Source organism: Patagioenas fasciata, chromosome 3 (assembly GCF_037038585.1).
Source record: "Patagioenas fasciata isolate bPatFas1 chromosome 3, bPatFas1.hap1, whole genome shotgun sequence".
Lineage (NCBI taxonomy): Eukaryota > Metazoa > Chordata > Aves > Columbiformes > Columbidae > Patagioenas > Patagioenas fasciata.
This window is the reverse complement of record NC_092522.1, coordinates 65,409,482-65,433,957: the sequence shown is the minus strand read 5'-3', so window position 1 is coordinate 65,433,957 and position 24,476 is coordinate 65,409,482. Positions and strand designations below refer to the sequence as shown.

The 24,476-nt window shown below is 41.5% G+C and overlaps 1 protein-coding gene across 1 annotated transcript in view; it reads right to left on the bottom strand.

The window, feature by feature from the left end:
* Nucleotides 1-24,476, bottom strand: part of MAP3K5 (mitogen-activated protein kinase kinase kinase 5) — a 110,993-nt gene extending 86,517 nt beyond the window's left edge. The window contains 3 exon segments of the mRNA XM_065834522.2: nucleotides 23,465-24,209; nucleotides 24,211-24,395; nucleotides 24,398-24,476. Of these exon segments, the coding sequence (XP_065690594.2) occupies nucleotides 23,465-24,209; nucleotides 24,211-24,395; nucleotides 24,398-24,461 (994 nt within the window). The 5' untranslated portion in view covers nucleotides 24,462-24,476.

Below are 24,476 nucleotides of genomic sequence, written 5' to 3'. Positions count from 1 at the left end.
ATTTATAATTTTGATTAGCCTGCACATCAGCAAACATTGCCATCACACTGTTCACCAGCAGGAAGTTTCCAGATCCATGAATTGTCTGAAAAGCCCAATTCAAAAAGAAAATACAGAGCAATCCTTTCACCAGCACATTTTTCCATTGGCAACTTTGCTTCATTACAAAACCAATCTTCTGTTCTGTTCTTTTAAGAACTCGTTCATCTGAGGGAGTAAAGATGTAACCTCTAGTAATTTTGTCTCTACAGAGTCTTCAGTACGGTGTCCCATCAAAAGCTTTTTGACATCCCAATACACTGTCTTAAATGGATCACCCTTAAGTACAGGCTCACAAAACAAAGGGTGATTTCCCTCTACAAAAAAGCCATGTCAGCTCTTCCCTACTGTCAGATTTTATCCATGTGTCTATGCAATGCATTATTTATATTTTCAGGCTGTTTGTCCTATTAGTATTACATTGCCATCTCGCCATGCCACCAACATCAACTAAAGTCAGAAGTCACATGCCATGATTAACAGCTCATCTCAGTCAGAGCTCCTTGACAACTTTTGAGCCATCATCACATAGTTCCTGTGAGTTGTTACGGTTCATTTTAAAACCTCTTGTACTGGCAATTTCAATCTGAGGCAGGTCTTCAGCCATATCCCTTTGAAAAAAATCTTTCTTAAGATCTTGGCAGGAAAGCTGCATCTTCAAGTCCTCCTTTTCCATCTTGACTGCACAGGATCCCTACCTAGTTCCCTGTTGGTGAAGCATTTGTGAATGCTTTTTTTGTAGTCAGTCTTCAGTAAGTATTGCTCAAACTCTTCTGGAAGCTGCCTTACTAAGGCGTACATTTATTTTGACATAGTTCATGGAGTTTTTATAACTTGTTTCTTCATCTGGACAAAAGCTCTCCATTCCTTCATCCTCTTGGCAATGCCACCTTCTGTGTGTTACTTTAAAACTTCTTTTAATAAGTAGCATGCATTTTCTGGAAGCAATGTTTCATAAGATGTCTTCAAGCTATCTGAAAGCTCTTCCTCTTTTTAGTTACTCCATTCAATCTCTTGTTAAGAAGTTTGCTCATTTTTACATAGGTTTGAGTAGAAAGGTGATCTGCATCAAGCCAAACAAAAGGCTAAGGCAGAGTGCATAGAACCTTCTGAAAAAGACCAGAGCCATGCCCATTAAACTGCTAAAAAAAAAAAAAAAACCACACTGAATTGTTTCTAATCTGAAGATGTTGAATTATTTCTTATGACATTATTTTCAAGTCATGGGAGTTAACATCTCCCAATCCCGTGATACCAAAAATGGTTTAAACATTGGAGATTCATGAACAGCAAGCACTCACTGAAAAATAAATACACATTATTTCAAGCATATGATGAACAGCAGCTGGAATGCCTAGACAAAATAGGAATCTTTCCAGGCTTTTGAAAATTTTGAAGCACAAGTATTCTAAGAGGTGTAAACAAACACATTGGTTAGATGCCTTCACCTAGCCAAGAAAATATTTCTATTCTAAGAAGAAAATACCTCTCATAAGTAATACAGTATCCGAGAATTTTAGTCCCCAAGTCTTACCATAACCAAAAGGTACAAAATACATCTACCATCTCTGGTTCTTCTCCATGAAAGTCTACGCATTGCTGTATTTTCACTGCTGTGTCCAATGTTTTCCCAAGAACAGAAAGACACTGAGAAAACTAAATGCCCAAGAGCTTAAGAGTTTCACATGTCATGTTTCTGATAGAAAACACAATTATATTTTAAGAAGTGCACAAATCTTTACTCATTAGGCTTGATCCAGAAACAAGTATATTCCTAGTTGCTCTGCTGCAAAGTAATTCTAAGATTTCATATTCTGTTAAAAAACTCATTTGAGAAGTCTCATCTAAAGTACCTGATCATAACTATTCAGCTGGCAACATGCTGTGTTGCTTAAACTTAAGGCTGGATCCAGGACTGAGGAATTTAAACGGCTCACTCCTACTTCTTGCAGTTTGCTCTTGAATATTAATATGAGCTCCAAGTTCTATAAAAACCACACAATTTTTTGTTATAACATGAGAGTATTCACCCATGATTTGCTGTCAAACTGCAGCAAACTGTGTAAAGTCATACTGGCATTCCTGACTCGTATGTCAATAGAGCTAGAATTTGTCCATGGCACCCCTTTGGAAAGCACCCTCAAGGACAGGAGGGGATCTTGTTCTGAACTGAGACTGACAACATTCCGTAAATGTATTTATTATCCCCTATGCTTTATTTATTATGTCCTATGCTTGGGAATGCTGAAATAAAATGCAAAACTGTCTAGGCAGCATACAGGAAAGAAAAAGAAAAATCAAAAACAAGCCCTCCACACATTTTTTGCACTTACCAGCACCCACAGAACAAATGAGCCAGCATTGTAGGCTACTGCAAAAAAACCCACTTACACATGATTAAGGAGGAATTATTGAAGACAGCTAGAGTTATTTCAACTATGAGAAAAAAAAGTATTGCTGGACATATCATACACTAACTCTCCATTGCATAAAAAGCTGCTGCCAAGCAGAAGCATAATAAATCTTCCCCCCTGTGTTTGTGGACATTAAAAGAACAATAGGACTAAATAAAAAAATAAATTAAAACATAGAATAACATCGAAGGGTTTTTTAAACTTCTGTTCAAATACATCCTCGTCCAAAGTAAAGGAGATTTAGACTGTTTTTTCTCAATCTGTTCTATCCTTAGAAGCAACTCTGTCCATGCAGGGTTTCGGGGAGGTGGAAGATGCCTTGCTCCTGGAGATTTCCCATACCAGATTGGATTCCTCATAGTGGGTTGTGGGCATAAATACCTGATCCAACCCCGGAGTTCAAGGTCAATTAGCTACTCCATGGACTCCCCACCAACCCGACATTCTTCTAGGATTTGCATTACCTTGTTTGTATTTGCAAGTCACATTACTCTCATTTAACAAATCCATACTGCACTGCTGCTTCTGACTGCACAGAATTAGCACACTAACTTTCGTCAGTTTTCTTCATGTTTAAAATGCATCCATAACCATTGAATGATGCTTAAATAAAACAGGAATGCTTTTACACCAACATATACATTGCAGGTATTCCAAACAGTCTGTCTACACAGGTCTGAGCTAGTACATTCTACTATATATGAGGAGCTTTCATGAAATCTATAAATTTATATTTACAGTAAAGAAGCAAACAACAAACACTTCCAGCAGTCTGAGACCTCCTTTCATTTATTCTTTAGGAAAAAAATGCTCTTCTCCAGATCGGATGGATTAAAAAAGGTAGAGAACCCCCCTTTAAAATTTCTGTGAAATGAAAAGACAAAATTTGCTCAGACCATGCTCAACCACACTGCTTTCTGTGCTGAAACAAATTACAAACTGCACCACAGTAAAACAGGATGTCCTATAGAAAGTGCTCCTTATACTCCAGCACGTTCTACATATCTCTGATGTACTGTCAGTGGTTTTGCACAAATTAAGGGTTGCATAATACCCCCTTCACACACCCCAACCAAAAGAAGTTCCTAGAAGCACCTTCCACAACACATTCCTCATGCGTCTGAGTTACCAGACAGCTACACTCTAGGACCTGTAACGAAGTATGCTGCCTTCAGAAACACTCCATATTAACCAAACTTTCTTCCACTTAAGTCAAAGGCAGTTACTGAAGGAGAAAGGCATTAAGTTACTGATAAGAACTTTTAAAAACAAACAACTCCCTTCCAAATGGCAGAAAATTTTCCTGGGACAAAACATCCAGAGATCTATTGCCATTTAAAGAGCCATGAGTAGTTCATATCCTTTACTAACAACAGCTACATCAGAAACCCTTTTTCAGTGCTTTTATCCAACTCCAACATATCTAGAGGCACCACTAACCACAAAAACACAGTTGTGAAAAACCGGACTGTGGAAAGTGCATGTGCTAAAGCATCCCTAGGGATATTCACACCATTACAGAGCCTAGTCACCAAAAGGAAATCAAGTTAAAATGTGCTTCATTTCACCAGAACCCAGGTTGCCTCAAGCACCTACAAGGTCACAGCACATCCTGGGGAGGTCCTATCAGATACACTCCTCAGTGGATCCTAGCCCCATCCTCCTGATTCTGGTCTACAAGTCTCAATTGTAGGTTTATGGAATTCATGCTTCAAAAAAACATGCGCTTAAACACCGAATTCCCTGGCTTCACTCTGAAAGTGACCCACAAATCAAAGACACAGAGCTATTATCAGAGAAAAACATCCTGACAGGAGAGCTCCTGGAGCTCTGCTGTGATGAAGCTAAGGTCAGCCAGGCGGCAGAACAACCGTGCACAGAAAACATATCCCAGAGCCAAACTGGCACTACACTTACACCAGTTTTCCTGTTACTTCAGATGCTAGTTCCGCACCCAGCATAAAACAATGTGCTTCTGTGAATCAGGTTGTATTAGCTGGTTATTTGCCCTCACCTGGCATTAAATAGGTCAGCCTTCATCATCATTTGCATCTACTTCTGGAAAACATTTACAATTTCATTTGTCTAGCAAATTAGTCAGAAAATTTACATCTGTCAATGAACTCTGTCAGTTTGGTCTCAAGGGTAGTTGCATTAAGTCAGATCAAAAAGACCATCTAGTCCAGCATCTTATCTCTGCCACTGCCAACAGCAGTTATTAGGGAAAACAAACAGCAACTGCAGAGCTGCCTGGTACATCCTTAAAGCTTTGGGAAATTCAACACGCTGAAAAGCTCCCAAGTAATTTAATGTGTCCACTATACATAACAGGTGTCTCAGTAAACCCACCCCCCATGAATTTTCATCCTTTAGAAGACTATTTAACTATGTCCTTGCATGGAAAAATGCTTCCTTTGAAGTTGTTAGCAGATAAGAGTTAAGCAGCCAAAATTTAAAAATAAGTAATTGTTCCTTAATCATTCTTTCCTTCCCATTCCTGACTTTAAATTATATCACCTTTCCCTTTGTTTTCCTTCTGAAGAGACCATATTGATTCAGTCTCCGTCTGCATGGAACCAATTCACAGTATCACAGTATCACAGTATGTTTGGGATTGGAAGGGACCTCAAAAGATCATCTAGTCCAATCCCCCTGCTGGAGCAGGAACGCCTAGGTGAGGTCGCACAGGAATGTGTCCAGGCGGGCTTTGAATCTCTCCAGGGAAGGAGACTCCACAACCTCCCTGGGTAGCCTGTTCCAGTGCTCTGTTACCCTCACTGAGAAGAAGTTCTTTCTCAAATTTAAGTGGAACCTCTTGTGTTCCAGCTTGATCCCATTGCCCCTTGTCCTATCATTGTTTGCCACTGAGAAGAGCCTGACTCCATCCTCGTGGCACTCACCCTTTATATATTTATAAACATTAATAAGGTCACCCCTCAGTCTCCTCTTCTCCAAACTAAAGAGCCCCAGCTCCCTCAGCCTTTCTTCATAAGGGAGATGCTCCACTCCCTTAATCATCTTTGTTGCCCTACGCTGGACCCTCTCCAGCAGTTCCCTGTCCTTCTTGAACTGAGGGGCCCAGAACTGGACACAATATTCCAGATGGGGTCTCACCAGGGCAGAGTAGAGGGGAAGGAGGACCTCTCTCGATCTACTGACCACCCCCCTTGTAATACACCCAAGGATGCCATTAGCCTTCCTGGCCACAAGGGCACAGTGCTGGCTCATGGTCATCCTGTTGTCCACCAGGACCCCCAGGTCCCTTTCCCCTACACTGCTCTCTAATAGGTCATGCCCCAACCTATACTGGAACTTGGGATTGTTCCTGCCCAGATGCAGGACTCTACACTTTCCCTTGTTAAATTCCATCAGATTATCCCCCGCCCAACTCTCCAGCCTGTCCAGGTCCCGCTGGATGGCGGCACAGCCTTCTGGCGTGTCAGCCACTCCTCCCAGCTTAGTGTCATCAGCAAACTTGCTGATAGTACACTCAATTCCCTCGTCTAAATCATTAATGAATATATTGAATAATATTGGCCCCAGTACTGACCCCTGAGGCACTCCACTAGATACTGGCCTCCAACTGGACTCCGCACCATTGACCACCACTCTCTGGCTTCTCTCTTTAAGCCAGTTTGCAACCCACCTCACTACTCTATTGTCGAGACCACACCTCCTCAATTTAGCTGTGAGGATGCTGTGAGGGACTGTGTCAAAGGCTTTACTGAAGTCAAGGTAGACCACATCCACCACTCTGCCATCATCCATCCACCTTGTTACATTCTCATAAAAGGCTATGAGGTTGGTCAAGCATGACTTACCCTTGGTAAAGCCATGCTGACTGCCCCTAATGACCCTCTTATCCCTGATGTGCCTTGAGATGGCACCAAGGATAAGCTGTTCCATTACTTTCCCAGGGATTCCATGAATGCATCTGCTAATCCTGTTTTCCACTGTCTTCTACCAAGCTACAAATCCATTTTTTAAAAGAGATGAGCAGAGATGCATGCATTAATAAAGATGACAAATCGCAGATTTATACACCAAGCGACTTTTCTAGTTTGTGGGTTGTGGTTTTTTTTTTTTTTTATTTACTAGTAACTCCTGGTATTTTTATTTATTGCTCCTGTGAGGTTGTCAGAAATTTAGTAGCAACAGTTCTAACCTCTGTTAAGCATCCTAAGTGATTAGAAAATAAGCATGGTCAACAGCATTTAGCCCTTTCCTGTCTCTGTCTATTTATTTGCTTTTAAAATCTGACTAGTGAACCACAACAAACCCATAAAACACTAGTTTATCAATTGCTTCATTCCTCACAGGTTTCCAGGGAGTAAAGCATATTCTTTCTCTACAGGCACAACATTAAATTCACCACGTCTAATACATATGATTTATTGTCTACATGCAATGTCCTCAATAGTCACTGTTTGAATTCAAAAGTTTATTTCTATTTTTTTCCTAGTCATCCGCACCTTACAAAGCCTACTTATGTCCCATTTCAAATAAGTCCTTGGAAAAACAGACAGACATACCTGCTCCCATAACTCACATACTTTATCCATTTCCAGGTTGCTCTTTTAAAAAGAAAAAAAGTTAAAGAGAAACCACCAACACTTTATTTCAAAGGCAAGGTACAGATTCACAGTTAAGTGACCACTTAACACTAGTACTAAGGCCTCACAAGTCAAACACGACTTGAAAACAGGTAGAACAATCCTCCCAGGGTTGAGTCAGACCTTATCAACCTGTAAATCACGAGCACGAGTTTTGCGTGCAGCCCTCCCTGCAATTTAGCAGGTAAAAAAATTCTGAATCCTTTGCACCACCAGCTGCACTCAGCCGCACAAATCAATTTACTTCAGTCAACACAGAGAAAGTGCAGAGTAAACACTGCAGAACTGATTAAACTTAATTTGAAAAAAACCTCTGGGCTCCACCAAAACTACTGCACGAAAGTATCTGCTTCACACAGAAAATAAAAGCTCATATCTAAAGATCAAACTATAGTTTGGACTATTCAGAAATTATAAAACCAACCCTCCATCAGAACCTTACAAATGTCACTAATGCGGCACATGGCTCTATTACTTGTATCACAACTACTCACAAAAAGAACTAGCTGGAATCAGCAGTTCGCTTTGCAAAGCGCTCCACAGCATAGGCTTGAGTAATCTTGCCCTGTGACACAAAAGCCTCGAATCCTTTTAAAAACTGAAAGAGCCTTGTTAGAAGCTAACAAGGACGAGTTTATCTCCAGCAAAAGAAGCAAAGTTGCAGTCTTGTACACAGTTGCAGATGTACAAGTTCGATTACAGTGCAAGTATTCTTGCTAGCTACAATAAAGTTTTGAATGGCTGCCCTTTTGTAAACATCATCTCTTGCTGGTTCCTGAGCACAATAATCACAACAGTTTTGGATAAAATGTAACCTTCACCTAAGAAAACTGGAAAACCTGAAATTTTGAGAATGTTAGGCTTAGAAAGTTTAAATTAATTTAGAAGACCTACTCAAAGCTGAAGTATCCTAGTTCTTCCTGTAAGTTGTGATTCTGATCCAGCTTCTTTAGGCACACCATGCACAATCACTGGGTGTTTGGAACTGATGGCACAGCAGCTTAATTAGAAGCAGAATATCTTTAAGTTCAAACAGACACAGATTCATGCAGGCTGCCTGGTTCAGCCTAAGTTCATCTCCCTTTTACATAGATCGAGTTTGAACTTAATTTCAGAATTTGAGATATGGTTTTGGTTTACCCAAGCAGAGCACAGATCACATACCCCTCATGTTTCAAGCCTGTCAAGGTTCAAGAGCGAGAGTATCAGTAAGGGGGAAGAGGAGGAGATAAATGCCTTATTCATATTGAGGAGGACAAAACTTCATACTACTTGCTCTACCAAAATAACTGTGTGTGAACGCAAGAAATTACTATACATAAGAAAATACTATACTATACACAAGAAAATACTATACTATACACCTAAAATTACTAGTGCTGACCCCACCACACCACCTGCCCAGTCTCACAAGGAACTGCACTGTTGCCTCCACCACAGAAAACGGATATGACTCATCCCAGTTAAATTCTTAACGCTTGACATGATGGCTGCTAATTGCTGCAAAATGAGATTAAACGGGTCTGATAAGCAGATCCGCATTTGTCTTTGTCAATGGTAACTCCAGGTGCCCTACAATAGTTATGATTTCATTCCCATTCAATTCAGCTTTATGCAAAAAGAACAGCCTTGACTTAGTGTTGCTTTTTTCACTCTCTCTATGAATACATAAATGCTCGAACTTTACTTCCAGAGGCAAATCATCTTTGCACATGATTCCAGTACCAAAAGCCGCTTTTATTTTCCACAACACTGACGTAGAATTACTGCAGTACAATCTAATATCCAACCATTCTGTCAGAGTTTTTAAAACTTTTCTTCTGATTTTAAGGATCATAGGTGTTCCTGTCATCTTAACAGAAATGAGCCATATTTAAATCACCAATAATCACATGAGCAGCACACCTGATATAGCCAGCAGCTCACAAACTCTGGAAACACAAGTTCTCTCCTCAGCTCTTGCTACAGCCCACTGCCAAATCTCAGGCAAGTCACCTTATACTCTACTGCTCTGGTTTCACTGTCCTTAAAGTGATGAGCTTGCTATGCATTCCCTCCATAAAGGATCTATAGAAGAAATCCATAACTTGAAATATGACCCACAACCAGAAATGGCCAGCCTTGTAGCTGCTAGAAGCAACTTTGAGACAGAGCACCTGAAGCACTGCAAGTGCTGAATTTGATTCTGAAGTGTTTATGCATGGACATTCAGTAAGCCTGGCAGTGTTGAATTCCATGTTTAGAAAAAAATATTGTTCTAGTAGCAGTTTTTGAAATAGAACTAGCACCATAGCTACAAATAATGTTATGCATTTTAAGTGTCTTGCATAGCATCATATTTGAGTGAGAATAAGGACCAAAAGTATAGAAGCATGGTCAAACATTTTGAGAAAACAGACTACAAACTCATCTATCACCTAGATTTATTGAATCACAGCAGACAGCAAAAACCCACCACAATTGAACCAAGGAAATGATACTATTATGAATTCACATTAATTCCAACTGGCTAAATCAGTGGTCCAAGAGAAAGTTTGATGACTGGCATAGATAAGTAGAGCCAAATGGTAGGAACGACCATTTGAATATTTAACAGGTTATTTATTTAATCTTATATTTCTTTTCCTTCTGTATTCTGTGTACGGGTTGAAATGTTTTCATTCCAAATAATTTCTGGAATTCAATTAGTATTCTGAGTGGCCTGGTACCAATTAACTAAAATATCTCAGCATGCAAGATCTAAGTGCAAGATTCAATGTAGGCTTCAAGCTCCATTCAAGCTGAACTGATGAAGTGGAGATATAATAGTCATTTATACTAAAAATAGAATTATTTTTTCCTACAACAATTACTGATGTGAATAGGAAAGCTACACAGATGTGAGTCTCCAAATAATTGCCAGCAAAATAGATATTCAGCTTTACACAAACTAAATAATTGGCACAGCTGGTACAAAATGCATCTCAGTTTGTATTTGTACAGTATTAACACTTGAATTCTCATACTGCAGCCTCTTCTTCGGCTCCTGAAGAGTAGAAAAGAGACTCATTTAGGATTTAGAAATATTACAGACACTGTAAAAAAAAGAAGTGACAGCAACTACCACCTACTCCCACATTCACTTTGAGCAGAGTAATTACTCTTTCACTTTATGGAATACTGAGATTTGTCCAGAAATAGCCAGATAGAGAGGCCAGCACTCTAAACCACAAAACTTAGAAACCAATTTTGCCAGCATTGAACAAATCATTTACAACAGCTTGAGTCCAAATTAAGGACCTGAAACTTCATTAGTTTTTTTCATAATCAATCTTCTTCATTTTCCACACCGAAGGCTTTTCAGTGTAACTGCACTAACGCAAAGCACTTTTATTATACTGAAATTAATTACTGGAAAACACATTTATCAAAACAGGAACTAAGAGGTGCTCTCATTTATGTCTTAGAGTAGGACTGAAAGCCCAAATGCATTAAAACATAAAATAAAATTTCTGCACCATATTCAGTCATGACTTTTTACACGTTACATGCAGATACAAAGGAACTGACGATCCACGCTGGAAGAGACACACAAATGCTCTATTTGCAACCTAATTCTATAACGTGCTTTTTGGAAAGATTCCTTTTCAACAGACAGCACATTCAGCAGATTATTTGCTTGAGGACTACTGAGGCCTAAGACTTGCAACAGTTACCCACTGCCCTTCCTTCAATTTAAGTGCTTCAGGAAAGACTATGAATTTGGAAGCCAAGAAAGCTGCTAGACTGGCACATCCACAGGCACAGTATCTTTAGCCCACCTCCCTGAACAGATACGGCACTGCAACTCTACATATCCTCATTCGTTAAGTCTCTTCAAAGGAGCAAACTTGTTACACAAACTAGGAAACCAGCAAAGCAATGCTGATTGATTAAACACGCTTCAAAACCCACTTCTGCATGAGGACCAAGTAGCATGGAATGGCTTACATCTATCATAAATTGACCTAGCCTCAGATTGCTGCCTTAAGTCTGGCCACTGAGAATGCTACCAAGGCTGTATTAGTCGGCCCAGGCCAAAAGCATAGAATAATAGTTTGTGTTGGAAGGGACCTTTAAAGGGCCCCCACCCCCCAACCCCTGCCATGAGCAGGGACATCTTCAACTAGATCAAGTTCCTCAGAGCCCCATCCAGCCTGGCCTTGAATGTCTCCAGGGATGGGGCATCTACCACCTCTCATGGCAACCTGTGCCTATGTTTTATTGGCCTCACTGTAAAAAATTTCTTTGTTACACCTAGTCTAAATCTCCCCTCTCTGAGTTTAAAACCATTATCTCTTGTTCTATCACAACAAGACCTGTTAAAATGTTCACCCCAATCTTTCTTATGAACCCTCTAAGTTCTGCCGGAAGTAACAACAACAGCACAGACAGCCAAGCTTTGGCAATCATGCGTATTCTCATTTGATAGCAGAGATGCAGTCCCAAATTTCAGTTTGAGTGGCAGAATCTTCCAACTTTCCAGTTGATGAGATGAAAGTTTCTAAAAAACATCAGTCTAAGAGCACAAACATCTGGCACAGCTAACATAAAATCTACTCCTTAGCCACCCTTCCCGGAAGAGGAAAGGAAATGAGGCAGCTCGCAATGAGACAGGATCAGGAATAACATGAAACCACACCTTCGGGCAATTTCAACACAGGTTGCTGCAGTCCTGCTTTGAGTCTGATCTCAGGAATTCATGCTCAGCTCAGAGAACTTATTCAACAGAAAGCTAACCTGAAAGCAATGAAGGGATGAGTTAGCAATCAGGTCAGCTCCCTGACCTACCTCATCATGTAACTCTCTGAACGCTGAAAGCAGCACCAGGGAGAAGTGTGTTAGTCCAGTTTTTCATCCACTTAAGCTGCCATGGGACAGCACCTCAAAGGGATACAATACACTCAATTCTTCCAGCAGTCCTACTTATTGAGAGTAAGTGCGTACAAAAATGGATTTTACTATCTTCTTTACCCACTTAGCAATGCAGATAGAGGGAGGAAGCAGTATACTCTTAGCAGAAGGATAGTTCTCTTTCCTGATATTGATATGCATACTGCAGTGACTGTCACCTTATTTTTATTTATTTATCAGCATTCAAGATTATTTGAAAATATGCCATGTCAGCTATGCCTTTTAGTCTGAGACAGTTCTATTGCAAAGTACAGCTAGAAATTACTACGGCAGTAGCTCTAAATCAATAGCTTCAATTCATAATAGATAAAGAATAAATAATTTCTTATGAACTGAATTAAAGCCTGAAGACAAGCACCTGCCAGCTCGCAACCAGACACAGCATAAACTGAAATCCACCAAGGCTTGGGAAGTCTGACTACCAGGAAATTTTTCGATTGGATCTACTATTAAAGTACTCAAACAGAGAAGAAACATGGACAAAATACCAGGTTGTCAACACACAGATCATTCGAAACAGCTTCTGGGACACTGCAGAAAACAGACCAAAACACAAGCAGTTAAGCAACAAAAAGGACTGGAAGTCTTCCAGTTACACACCCATCTGGCAAGGTTTGTGCTAGAAACTCTTGCTTTAGATTAGTCCATTTTCCTAGTGCTTTTATTGCATTTTGGCCTTCTTGCATCAGCTGGAAAAGAGAGATCATGGGTTCTGGTAATAGAATTACTGGCAAGAATCCTTATTTCCTTGCTTCTTTTGTGGAACACTTTTAGAATGCATACTTCTAAAACTTCCTCCATTTTCCTCAAAATTGTGAAGTATACCCAAGTGTGTTGAGGTATTCAAACCATGTTAAAATTGCTTCACATTTAATGACCTCCACAAACTTCTGTTGTTATTAAGCCCTAAAGAAATAAGTGCATCCAAGCAAAGCTTCAATACAAGTTCTTTGAGTGGCAGCTAAATCCAGCCCCTGAGAAACTTGAAAACCCTGGGGCAAATAGAGAGTTCTGCCATACATCCCAAGACCAGTCCAGAAAAAGGTTGCTAAAACTGCTGGGCTGGGCTGCCTCACCTCACAGGTCTCAACCCTCGACAGTGCTGCCCATATCAGATCCAGCCTTGGAGAAGGCTTGTCCAGAACCCAGTGTACACCATCCACCCCTAGTCCAGACCAGTGGGCTTCCTCCCTCATACCGAGAGGCCGAGGAAGGACATTTTCTCCAGCTACAGACCTGGACTCCGCAATGCCACGTGAAGTTCAGACTTCACCACCAGAGATGGCCTTCTATGGCTTTAGTTAGTCAGGGTACTCATGTGCTGCCATTCATCTGTGCGAGCAAGCAGAAGAAGAAATAAAAAGCCAGTCCTCTCCTACCCCTAGATCAGAGCGAGCATCCTCTCAAAAAAATAATCTTGCTTTGTACAGCAATGCTGTAACAGTACAGGATATTTTGGAAGTGCCATTTTTTTCTGGTGTGCCCTGCAGTCTGTCCTACACTTCCTATGCACAACATCGACTATACCTAGATTTGTTACTCCTGGTTAATAAAAATCAGGAAAATTCCAAAGTCCAGTGACAACCCTTAAAGACATAAGAGGAATAAAAAACTCCAGGAGAAATAAATGAAATGAGAACCACCAAGGTTTTGAGTTACCCAGTCTCAAAATAAAAAAATAAACAAATCTTTAAGAAGTTCTGTTCTTCTCCTAAGTAACATACACTCAAACAGCTGTGGAAGGTAAAGGGCTTCCCAGTCTTGTAAATAATATACAAAGTATTGAATGAATTGAACAGGGATCTTAACCTCTTGAAAAAAGTTCCATCATCACAGGCGAACAAAATAGTTTCTGCACAGCAGTGTGTGTGATTTGAAAGGTCACTAAAAACCCTCATAAGAGACTCCACGTTAAAGGACTCCAAGTATCATAGAATTATATTTGTTATTGTAAGTACCACCAGTGGAGTTCTGCTCTGAAGAAAACAAAAATTGAAACTGACCTAAAGGAAACGGAGAACATAAACAAACAGGACTTCAGTTTATTTACACAGGTAACAAACACTTCTTTTCTAGTGAAAGTGATTGGTACAGTGTCACTGAGGCTTTTGCAATTGCACTTAACCCAGGCACACTGATTATGTTCTGATTTGACCAAATTCCGCTCCCAAGGAGATGTGGAAGGATTCCCCTTCACACCAACGGCCTGGCAAAAATTTATCATTTCCAACCATGATCTGGAAGACGAGGTTACATTTGGGAGACAAATAGCTTCTGCCCTTCTCCACAGACACCACATGGCACTTCCACTGATGGCACAAGCTGCAAGGAGCAAGCACAGACAGGATGCAGCACGCAACCAAAAACCTGGCTTTCACCAGCATGCCACATTATTGCCAGCATGTGGAAGCAGAACCAGTGGCACACACACACACAGCCAGATCGAAGGCAATCCACTTGCATATGAATCACCCATAAGGTTTCTCAGCTGTCCTCCAGGAACCTTATCTTAGATACTGCATTGAGAGGCAGTAATAAACCAATAAAACACAAAATTATGGTGTACATCTAGCATACTTCCTCTCAGACATATTTCACTAGAGGAGTGAAAACAGTACTGTCATGCTTTTAAAAGTGTGTGTATCTATAAAAATCGTATCAAAGGTGGAGCAATGGAAGTAGAAGCTTTTAATTTTATGGGTGTGCCTCTATGGTGGAGTTAAATGAAGCACTTTGCTACTGTGTCAACATAACTGGATAAATTTATCCCAAGCACGAGGGGCCCCAGGTCAGAACCATAAGTGAATACCTACAGCAGTACAAGTGTTCCTTTCCTTTTGGTACATCACGGAGTCTTCCTTCTTTACTTTTTGTGCTGCTGTCAGACAACAAACTTGCGCACTCTCGCACATTGCAGAACACACTTCTGTTGGAAGCCTATAGATCCACAGAAAAGTGCTGGAGGACTTTCAACTCTTGAGAATTATTTACCCTGCATCTTCACACTTCACAGACTGCAAGTTTCAGTTTACAGTCCCTAGTAAGCCAGAAAAATTGTACTGAAAGCAGCACTATACCTGTATCAGACAGGCATTGGGGCAAGATTAGATATAGCTCTCCACAAGATCTGCGGACAACTCTTCTGTGAAGATGTCACTGAAAATGTGTCTTCATCACTGAAAGCACCAGCTGCTTACTCACCCCAAGCACACTCTCTGCAAGAGACATCCACTGATGCCATCAGCAGACAAGTCCCAGAGCAACTCATTTATTTCATTACAGTAAGGGAGAAATGCAGAGCCAAGTTTTTACAAGGGTATCTAGTTCCTAAATCAAAACATGCATTTCTTGTGGGATTTGAAAGGCTGTCGATTCCCACTGACTTCAAATGAGTCAGTCTGTGGGAAATCTTTAAGCCCCATGGCACATCTAAATGCATCCCAAAGGTTATGAATAAAGGCAGACATGACTTAGAGAATTCAGCTCTCGCACACTGTCCTTAGATGATCAGCAGCTCTTCAAAACTGAAAGAAGTATATCTGCTCCAATTAAGGAATAAATTTGGTCTCAGAGGGAAAAAAGTAACATACACTAAAAAGCGGCAGCCTGTACTTGTGTGTCAAGCTCAGCCTGAGGTTCATTTTCTCTTGGAATACAAATAATTACAAACTTCTTACAGAGATCTACCCATCAGTGATTACCAGGAAATTCCCCAATTGTCAAAACAGATTCTGCTATCATCTGTCACACACACATTCTGCTGTACAGGACGACTTCACTGATGGCTTCGTGTGTCTGTCTCATTCTAACAAATACTGTACTTCTGTGTCTGTATCACTGAATATAAAGCTCCCAAGAAGCCATACAACATAGGCAGTAGGAGACCACAGGGGACATTCAGGGACAATCTAAAGCAGGGAGTCTATGATGAAAGATGAGAATCCCAGCAATAACTTCCATTTTATTAACTACGAATGTGCAAAATCCCTACCATTGTTAAGCCACAATGTTTTTTTCATTGATGCGTGTATAACTTGCAAGAACAACCTGCAGATTCCCTATGCATGCAAATACAGCAGTGCTAAATAGCAACTGTTGTTCCAAAGCGCTGGGGGAAAAAAGGAAGATTTAAATGACCAGCACTACTGAATACACTTAAAACTCAGCTCCATTCAGAGACAAGAGAAAATTAACTGCCCTAAAACTGACACTTTCACTTGCTTAATTTTATTTAAGATCAAACCAGGAAAATTTACTGATGGGGCCTTTTCTATTCTTCACTTGATCCTTTCAGCTTTGCTACATATACAGCTTCTTGTATTGTGCTGCTTTACTGCATAAAGTGATTGAAAAGAGAAGTAAAATTCTTAACATGGCTGTGGTAAATTCAGTAGTCATTTCTGTATGACACATCCTGTTCAGAGCTACAGAAATGCAAACTGCAGAAAATCCAGTCACAGACTTTCTTCTGCATTATTCTCAAAAAGTATTTATCTAGGTCCAGTCAGTCTTCTCTCCTCTGGGGAATATACTTTCATGATGTCTGCTCATAAAGATGCCTCACAATGAGTTTTATATCTTTAACTGTATTTTAAGGGACCCTAATAATTTCACAACCTGCATTTCTCCCCCACCACTTGAAATATTATGCAGCACATAGTATTTGAAAACTAGCTCTAACACTCTGATGCACTTAACATACAAGGTAGCATTTCAAAAGCCTGTAACTTCCAATAATCCAACAAAAGCCTGGATGTGGACCATCTATCCAGGTGTCTCACTGATAATCACTGTGAGATTTAGTAAACGAGTACTGCAAGAGCATACTCTTAATATTATTTACATTATAGAAATGGCTGGAAATGCATGCTGGCATCAGGGCTTCTGTGCCCAGGGCCCCACCCATGCTAGATGCTCTACAAGTGTTGTGGTTAGGGAAGAGGCCCAAGGAAGCTCTTGCTGCACACCAGGGCTACAATTGCTATGATAGTTCAGTGACAAAGTTTGAAACAGAACCCAGGTGTCACAGCCACACACATCCACTCTATACATTCCCTCCATGCATCTGCTGTGCTCCTCCTACTTCATACAGAAACTGATGGAATACTGGTCTTTTAAGCACCTATTGACAAGGGAGTCTGATGGAAATTATGCATACAGTACCAATATTTGAATCTGGTTATAAAATTTACAGTTGGTCCAGCAATTCAAGTATTTATAAATATATTATTTCAAATCCCATAATTTTCTCATAAATTCAGAAGTCCTCCACCAGCACTAACTATGAACAGACAAAAGAAACTTTCTATCAGGACAGGCTGTGGGGTTTTTTTGGTTTTTTTGGTTTTGTTTGTTTGTTTGTTTTTTCGAACTCATTATAGTAATTTCTGTTGTAGATTACATTCAGGTGCTTCGGAATGAAATAGTCTTTTATGTTGAAGATGTGCCATGCATTTGTTTTAGGTTTCTAACACTGCCTTTTAATAGAGTCGAAAATCAATATCCAGAGTCAAAAGAAGCTATATAACCCACCCCACCTAAGTGTTACAATATAGGCATTCAGACACAAGACACAAAGATTCTGTAGTCATATTATAATACCTCACATCCCTGACATGTATATCTTGAGAGTATGCCTATAATCATCAGCTCCATTCTGCACACCATCTGCATTATTAAATTACTCAGCATTTCTTGCTCCAACTCATCACTTGCAACATAGTGCTGCTGAAATGCAAGATTCTTTCAACATGAGTTCCACTGCCAGTGGTAGTTACCCTTGACCCTGAAATTGGGCAAGAATAATGCATCAGGATAATGTCTTCTGCTATGTAGAACGGGGATTCTCCAGTCATGATGCTATAGAAACAGTAGTAGTGATTCAGCAGCACCCTGAGGAATGGGAGGGTGTGGTTGTCAAAAAAGTAAAGTAAGTGATGGATGCAGGTGCTGCATAATCACATTAAGTATGTGCAGTAATTTAAGAGTCTGACAAAAAGCTTAGTGAAATGAAAAAATAATAATCAGGAACTACAGGGAAAAAAAAAAAAAAGGGAAAAAAAAAAAAACAAAAAACAACAAACCCCTAATCATTCTGAGAAACAATGTGGAAAAAAGCCTGCAGTCACTATCTCCCTGGTGGCGGGTTTCTGCTCCTACAAACAGCTAATATGATAAGTAGCACGTCGCTTTTTGACATGGAAAACATTTACGCCAACTGCTAGAATCAAAAACATCAGTTCCGAAAAGAACATCACCTCTTCTGGGTTTAAGAGCCGAGTCTGCATTAGTGTGTCAATCACAGAACTTACAGGAAACTTATATAAAGGCATAAATCACTTAAAAAAGAAAATAGCATCACAGAATTTAGATTATTTAGAGAAAAATGGGAAGAAACTGCAAGAACGCAGTTGAGCCCTGGTACTGCTTTATTGCATTTGTGTGCCTGTAAATGTCTATAAGTGCACAATCTAGAAATGTTCTGTAAAGTCTGCAGAAAAATTTAGGTGTAGATCATCTTCCAAGCAAAGTTCACTTTCACAGAAGTGGCTGTACTGGCTCTCTGAAGACTTTGTCACTTTGTGTGCCAAGATTCTCTCCAAACACATTGCACAATATGTTTCTAAGCCCAGTAAGCTGACTATAACAATTTCTACCCCAAGCCTACATGAATTCTAAAAACAATTATGCTGAATTGCAGAAACAAAGGTAAGAGACTAAATCTATTTTATTATCTGTTATTTGTTTAACTCTATTTTACTCAACCGTTGCTGTTCCAGGGAATTACCTCAATAGCCCCCCACAACAGTGTTAGTACAAAATATTATTATAAGGGCCATTGATTCATGAAGCTTGAGCAGAAGAAGCTGAAGAAAAGGAAACTCCCCAATGAAAGACAACCTTAAAGTTACAAGGAGATATTTGTATGACAAGCACATCAGTCAAGCTGTTTAGCCTGAGAATCATCCTAAAACAAGTGACAGTACAGATTAGAAAACCCAGATCCTTCTCAGTCACTGACTGTGTGATCTGATTTTCCATCAGTTGCTCTGAGACCACGCAAAAGTCAAAATGTTTGATACTGTGCTTCTGATGACTTCTTACAAAACAAACAAACAAACAAAAAAAAGAACAAAACAAAAAAAACCCACAACACATATTCACAAGGTAAGGATGGTCTGTAGCTTAATCTTGCAAGGCAGACAAGCACAAGGAACACACATCTGAAAATATTAAACAAATGATCCCTCTATCCATGCACTGTAAGTCAACGCAAGTTTCTCTAAAAGAGGATGCAAGGTACTCCAGAATAAGGCAAATTTCTGATAGTTTCTCTCTCTCCTTATGGTGTATTTCCTTCATGATACAAGATTGCTAACCTCTTCAAGAAGAAAGAGCACAGCTTTTCTCTTTACAGTAGTGTACTCTAAAAGCCATTCCAAACCCCTCCCTTTATTATCCTTGTTTTGACACTTGTACACCACTTGTCTTGCTAATCAACTGCTCACCCCAACTTACCCTCTCCTTTAAAATAAAAACAATTTAAAAGTAATTTACAGATTTCAATCAGGTGAGACATTTATTTCATCAGCAAAACCCTGCCTAATCCTTCAAAGCCAGTGTGAAGAACTTAGAGCACCTCTCTCCCATGAAGAGCCAACCCAGGTTACTGATTCATGCTACTTTTTTCCTTTGATGGTGCTTTTCCCATTTTGTTTTCTAAACTACTCTGCTCAGCTAGTTCTCAATGTGTATGTGCAATATAAAATGACTGTGTAAAGATCTGCACAGAAAGCAAATCACCTTAATTTCAATTGCTGAAAAAAAAATTAATGCTTACCCAAGCCAAACAAACTCTTATGTACTCTAAACTCATTCATGGCTCAGTTTCAAAAGGAACTGAGCAATAAAAAAAAAAAAAAAAAAAAAAAAAAAAAAAAAAATCAAGAGCATATGCAGATCTGGTCATTACAATGCAGAGAAAATATCATTTAATTACAAATATCAATGGTTATAACAACTTTGGAAACACCATGACTATCTACTGCATCGTAGAAAGGTTTCCCTGCTATGTTTTGGGATGTCTAATTGCCTGACACTTTAAATATTCCTGAACTGTGTAAAAATTTAGCTGAATTTAAGCTGCTGCAGGTGAATTGCAGGTCACCTAATACAACTGCAAAAGCAAACAAAAAAACCCACAAACAACACCAAACTCCAAATACCCTTTTCATGAGGGGGGAGAAAAGATCTTGAGACAACTGATCAAACCCAGATACATCAAGTTTTGCAAGAAATTAGACTAGATTTCCTCTCCTCACCTATCTATTATTTAAGTGGAAGATATGTGATAAATTTTGAAATCTCTATTTTTGCCAGACTCTTTTTCACCAATTTCTAGGGCTAATTTGTCACCTGTTTCCTCAATAAGCATGTTCTTTTGCTGAAATCAAGCAGAATTTAAACCACGCAAGCAGAAATGTTAAAATAGGTTCATTCTTGATATTTGAAGCATGAACGGTTCAATTACACATAGCTGAGACCTACTCACTAATCATACGCATTTCTAATTATGTCTCAGCATTTAAGGACCATCAGTTGACTGAAGCTGGGAGAAGATTATTAGTAGGCTAATCTACATTTAGAGCGGATGATGAGTATTTACATCTGAGATTAGAATCTATTTAATACTCCTTGATGGCTCTCTTTGAAGCAGTGAAAGGCACAGAGTGAACCTACATCAGAGATCACCAAGAGTCCAGACTATGTCATACAAAGCAGAAACAAGATATTAAAAAGGGAAGGCTTGATGAGAGACAGATACCTTATACTATAGCTCTTCTCCCCCTCCCCAATTGCAGTTGATTTACAGGCATAAGATGTTTATTGGTTTATTTCATTCAAACACAGTTATAAGCTTGATGTTCCAAACCTTCATGAAATTACATCACTCCTTGTAACTTAGTTGCCCTTTACACTTAGTCCAGTAAGACTTGATACCTTGAATAAGACAAATTAACCATTTCTTAATTTGAAAGTACTTTTACTGCTAAATTCTTATTTGACATTCGGTCATGCTGTACTACATTAATATACTATATTATTTAAATAATGTAGTGTGCAGACATTCTTTATCAATATTACTAATACCATCTTTGATCACTGAAAGCACACAGCAAAAGAGAGGACAAGGAGAAGTGGGAAAGAGTTCAAGTGACCTACAAATGCTCCTCCACACCACTGTGTTAAAGCAGTTAAAAAGAAAATCTGTGCTATAGTTACACCCTCCATGATTGTTTTCATTCTGTTCCCTACACTGCTCCCCATCCCCATTTCCACCCTTCAGTTTCTACTTTTTAATGCTGTTCTGTTCCTAACCTGGGAAACATTTTTTTTCACCAGCTTAAAATTCCTGTAGAACTAGTTATTAAAAATATACACAGAGTGTGTATAAAATGCAACAGGAATAAAGAAACAAGTAGGAAAACTCAGATCTTTCCAGACCTAAGTCCAGCCTTTGAGTCAGCAGCACGAAATAGCTTTGGGATCACAGCTGGTTTATGACACGTCAGCTTAGACAGCACAGAGTATATGTGGAGCAGTCACAAACTTCTATGTCCTGCTCTCCTCAGTCCAGGAGCTGGATATTTCTCTCCTGGTTCTTTACATGTTTATGGGCTCTGCTGCTAAAGCTGAATGGCAAAGTGTTTTGCCTGTTTTGCAACACTTTGAATGAATTCCCACAGCCAAACAGTACTGGGGAAAAAAAAAAAAAAAGTAATGCTTTCACATTTACGCAGTTTGTTCAAAAGCTACTGAACAAAAAAATAAATTATATTACATAAGTGTGCAGTTATGTAGCACTATATGCCAGATGCCTACTGCCAAAATTAAATGGGGCCCACTTCAAGTCAAGTCTCCCATTACAAGAAAAGCCTCCGTGAACTACCCAGACCCACCTATTGCACAGCTCAGAAGCTAAAAATTAACCAACGTAAGAGTCAAAAACATTGTGGACAATTCAGCTCCATGAGCCTCACTACACAACAGCTTCTACAACCAAATCAAAACAGACTCTTAGGTTTCACCTGTCCTGGAAAGATGTTGGGGTGTTCGCAATCTGAAGTCTCTCTGTATATGGAAAGTACAGAATCTATAATGAAGCTCTATGGCCTTCCTATCTCCACCTGTGAGGATAGCTCCTCTGACTCTTCTAACACCACAGCTCTGCAAGAGGCACAAGGAATAAGCTATGACTGCACATTTTAGAATAACCCACCTCACTGAACTGAAAGCAGTAGTCCCTGAGAAAAAAACTTGCGGTTTCAAAGACATGACATGCATACACATGTCCGTGCTGAAGGATCTTTTCTGTAAACTGGCTACAGTTCCAGCAGATTGGGGTTTTTTCTTTCTTCGCCTCTCCCCAAGAGAAAACAAAACTACAATATCAGCCAAAACTTTTTTTTCATGTATTTCACATAGACAAAAACCATGCCACACTATAAGCTGAAAATTGTAGGTCAATTTCCTGCTTCTGATTTTTTTAAAGCAAAACGATAATAATTCAGTATTATAACTTTAGCTGTGTGAAGTCTTCACAAATCTAGTAAGTAGACTTTCTCATTCTACATTCACATCATACATCTGTCAATAAAATAAAAAAGACAAGAGGCAGTTTTGTGTTATTACTTTTAAAAATGGGGCCAGGTCAATCATACATTACAACCTCGGGTCACTACACCTTCAAACAAGGGTGTTACAATCTCATTGCTGGGAAAGCTGGCAAACTGGGGTGAGAGGATGCAGCTCAAGGCAGTCATGCCAACTAACCGGATCAGCACGCGTGACTCTTTGTTCAAGCCCATCCATCATGTTTTATGCAACCAATATCAGAAGCACTAACTTCCAAGCACAAACACACGTAGCGTTCCAGATACTGTGTCAGCACAAAGAAATTGTCAAGCTACAGAGCTGGTGCCAAATCTGCTTTCAAAGCTCCCGGGGCCTCGCAGCTCCTGCCCGTTCCAGCCAGAGCGCAGCACATCAGTAAAAACTTGCATCCCTCCACTTTGTTGGGAGGCTGGGAGAAAACAGCCAGATCACGTTTAACACACAGGTACAAATCACAAGCGCCGATTCACACGCCTGATGACAGGAAGTTTCTTCTACAACACACTTCAGCAGGGGGCACAAAAACAGGCTTGGACGCACTTTTCCCTCTCTAGGTAACCGCCGCGGCTGCCCGAAGGGTGTCACTGAAGCCCGGAGGCAGCAGGGGCACCCCGGGGCTCGGCCCCCGGAGGGCTCTGCGGCCGGAGCTGATCCCGCAGCGGGGCGGGGGGATCCGCGCCTGCTCCCGCCGCCCCGCGGTGAACCCAGAGCGGGCCGGGACAGGGAGGTGAGGGCGAGCCCGGGCCGAGCCGCTCCCGCGGCGGCGATCTAGCCCCGGTATGTCGCTCTCACCTGCGTTGTAGAAGCGGTCCAGCACCGCCGTCTCGCCGAAGTCCAGCTTGCCGAAGTGCAGGGTCTCCAGCGCGGCTCCCACCACCTCGCACGCCTCCCGCAGGCTCTGCAGGGCGCCGCTCTCCGCCGCCAGCAGCGGCCCCTGGCTCGCCTCGTTGATCACGTAGGTGACCGCTGTCCGCCTGCCGCCACCCTTGGCCCGCGCCGCGATGCCCAGGCCAGTGGCGGCAGCGCCGTCCTCAGCCCAGAGGGTACCGGTCGGCGGCGCGGCCAAGTCGGGCAGGAGGCTGCGGGCGCTACCTTCGGCCCCTTGCGCCCTCCTGCCGAGCACCTCCTCGAAGGGGGGGCCGCCGCCGGGAGAGCTGGGCACCGGCAAGCTGATCATCCCCTCGCTGCTGTCACTCATCCCGGCGGAGGAGCAGCCGCCGCGGCGCGTCCCTGGCTCTGCTGCGCTGGCCAGGGTTAGGCGGATGCCATGCTGCGCCGCCTGCCCCGGAACGGTCCCGCTGAGCTGCTGCAAGGGAGAAGCGGCCGGGCTGAAGCGAGGGGCTCCCCCTCGGGCGCTAGCGAAGGCTGCCGGAGGCGGGGAGACGAGCACAACAGCCTCCTTCAGTGTCTGCCGCCGGCACCATGGCGCGCCGCTCCCTTCTCCCCCGCACCTGCAGGGACTGCCCGCTGAGCCGACCCCCGGCAGCTCGGCTTCCTTCTCCTGCTGGTCCCTGGCACCTCGCTCTTCCTGCGGCTGGCTCCGCTCCCCAGGCGGAATCACTCGGCCGCGGGGAGAAACCACTTGTCGGATCGCTCTCCGGCGCCCCCGCTTTAGCCGAGCGACAGCTGCGAGGCCACTGGCGGCGCGGGCTGGGGCGGCCCCAGCGCCGGGCACCTCCCTCCAGCCCCGCCTCAGAAACAACCACCCGTCCCCCACTCCGGTGCTGCGTGTCCCGAGTGTGGGCTCTCGGGGTGGGTGAGCCACGCCGCGTCCCCACGGGGACTGCATGAGTAAGTGCTTTGG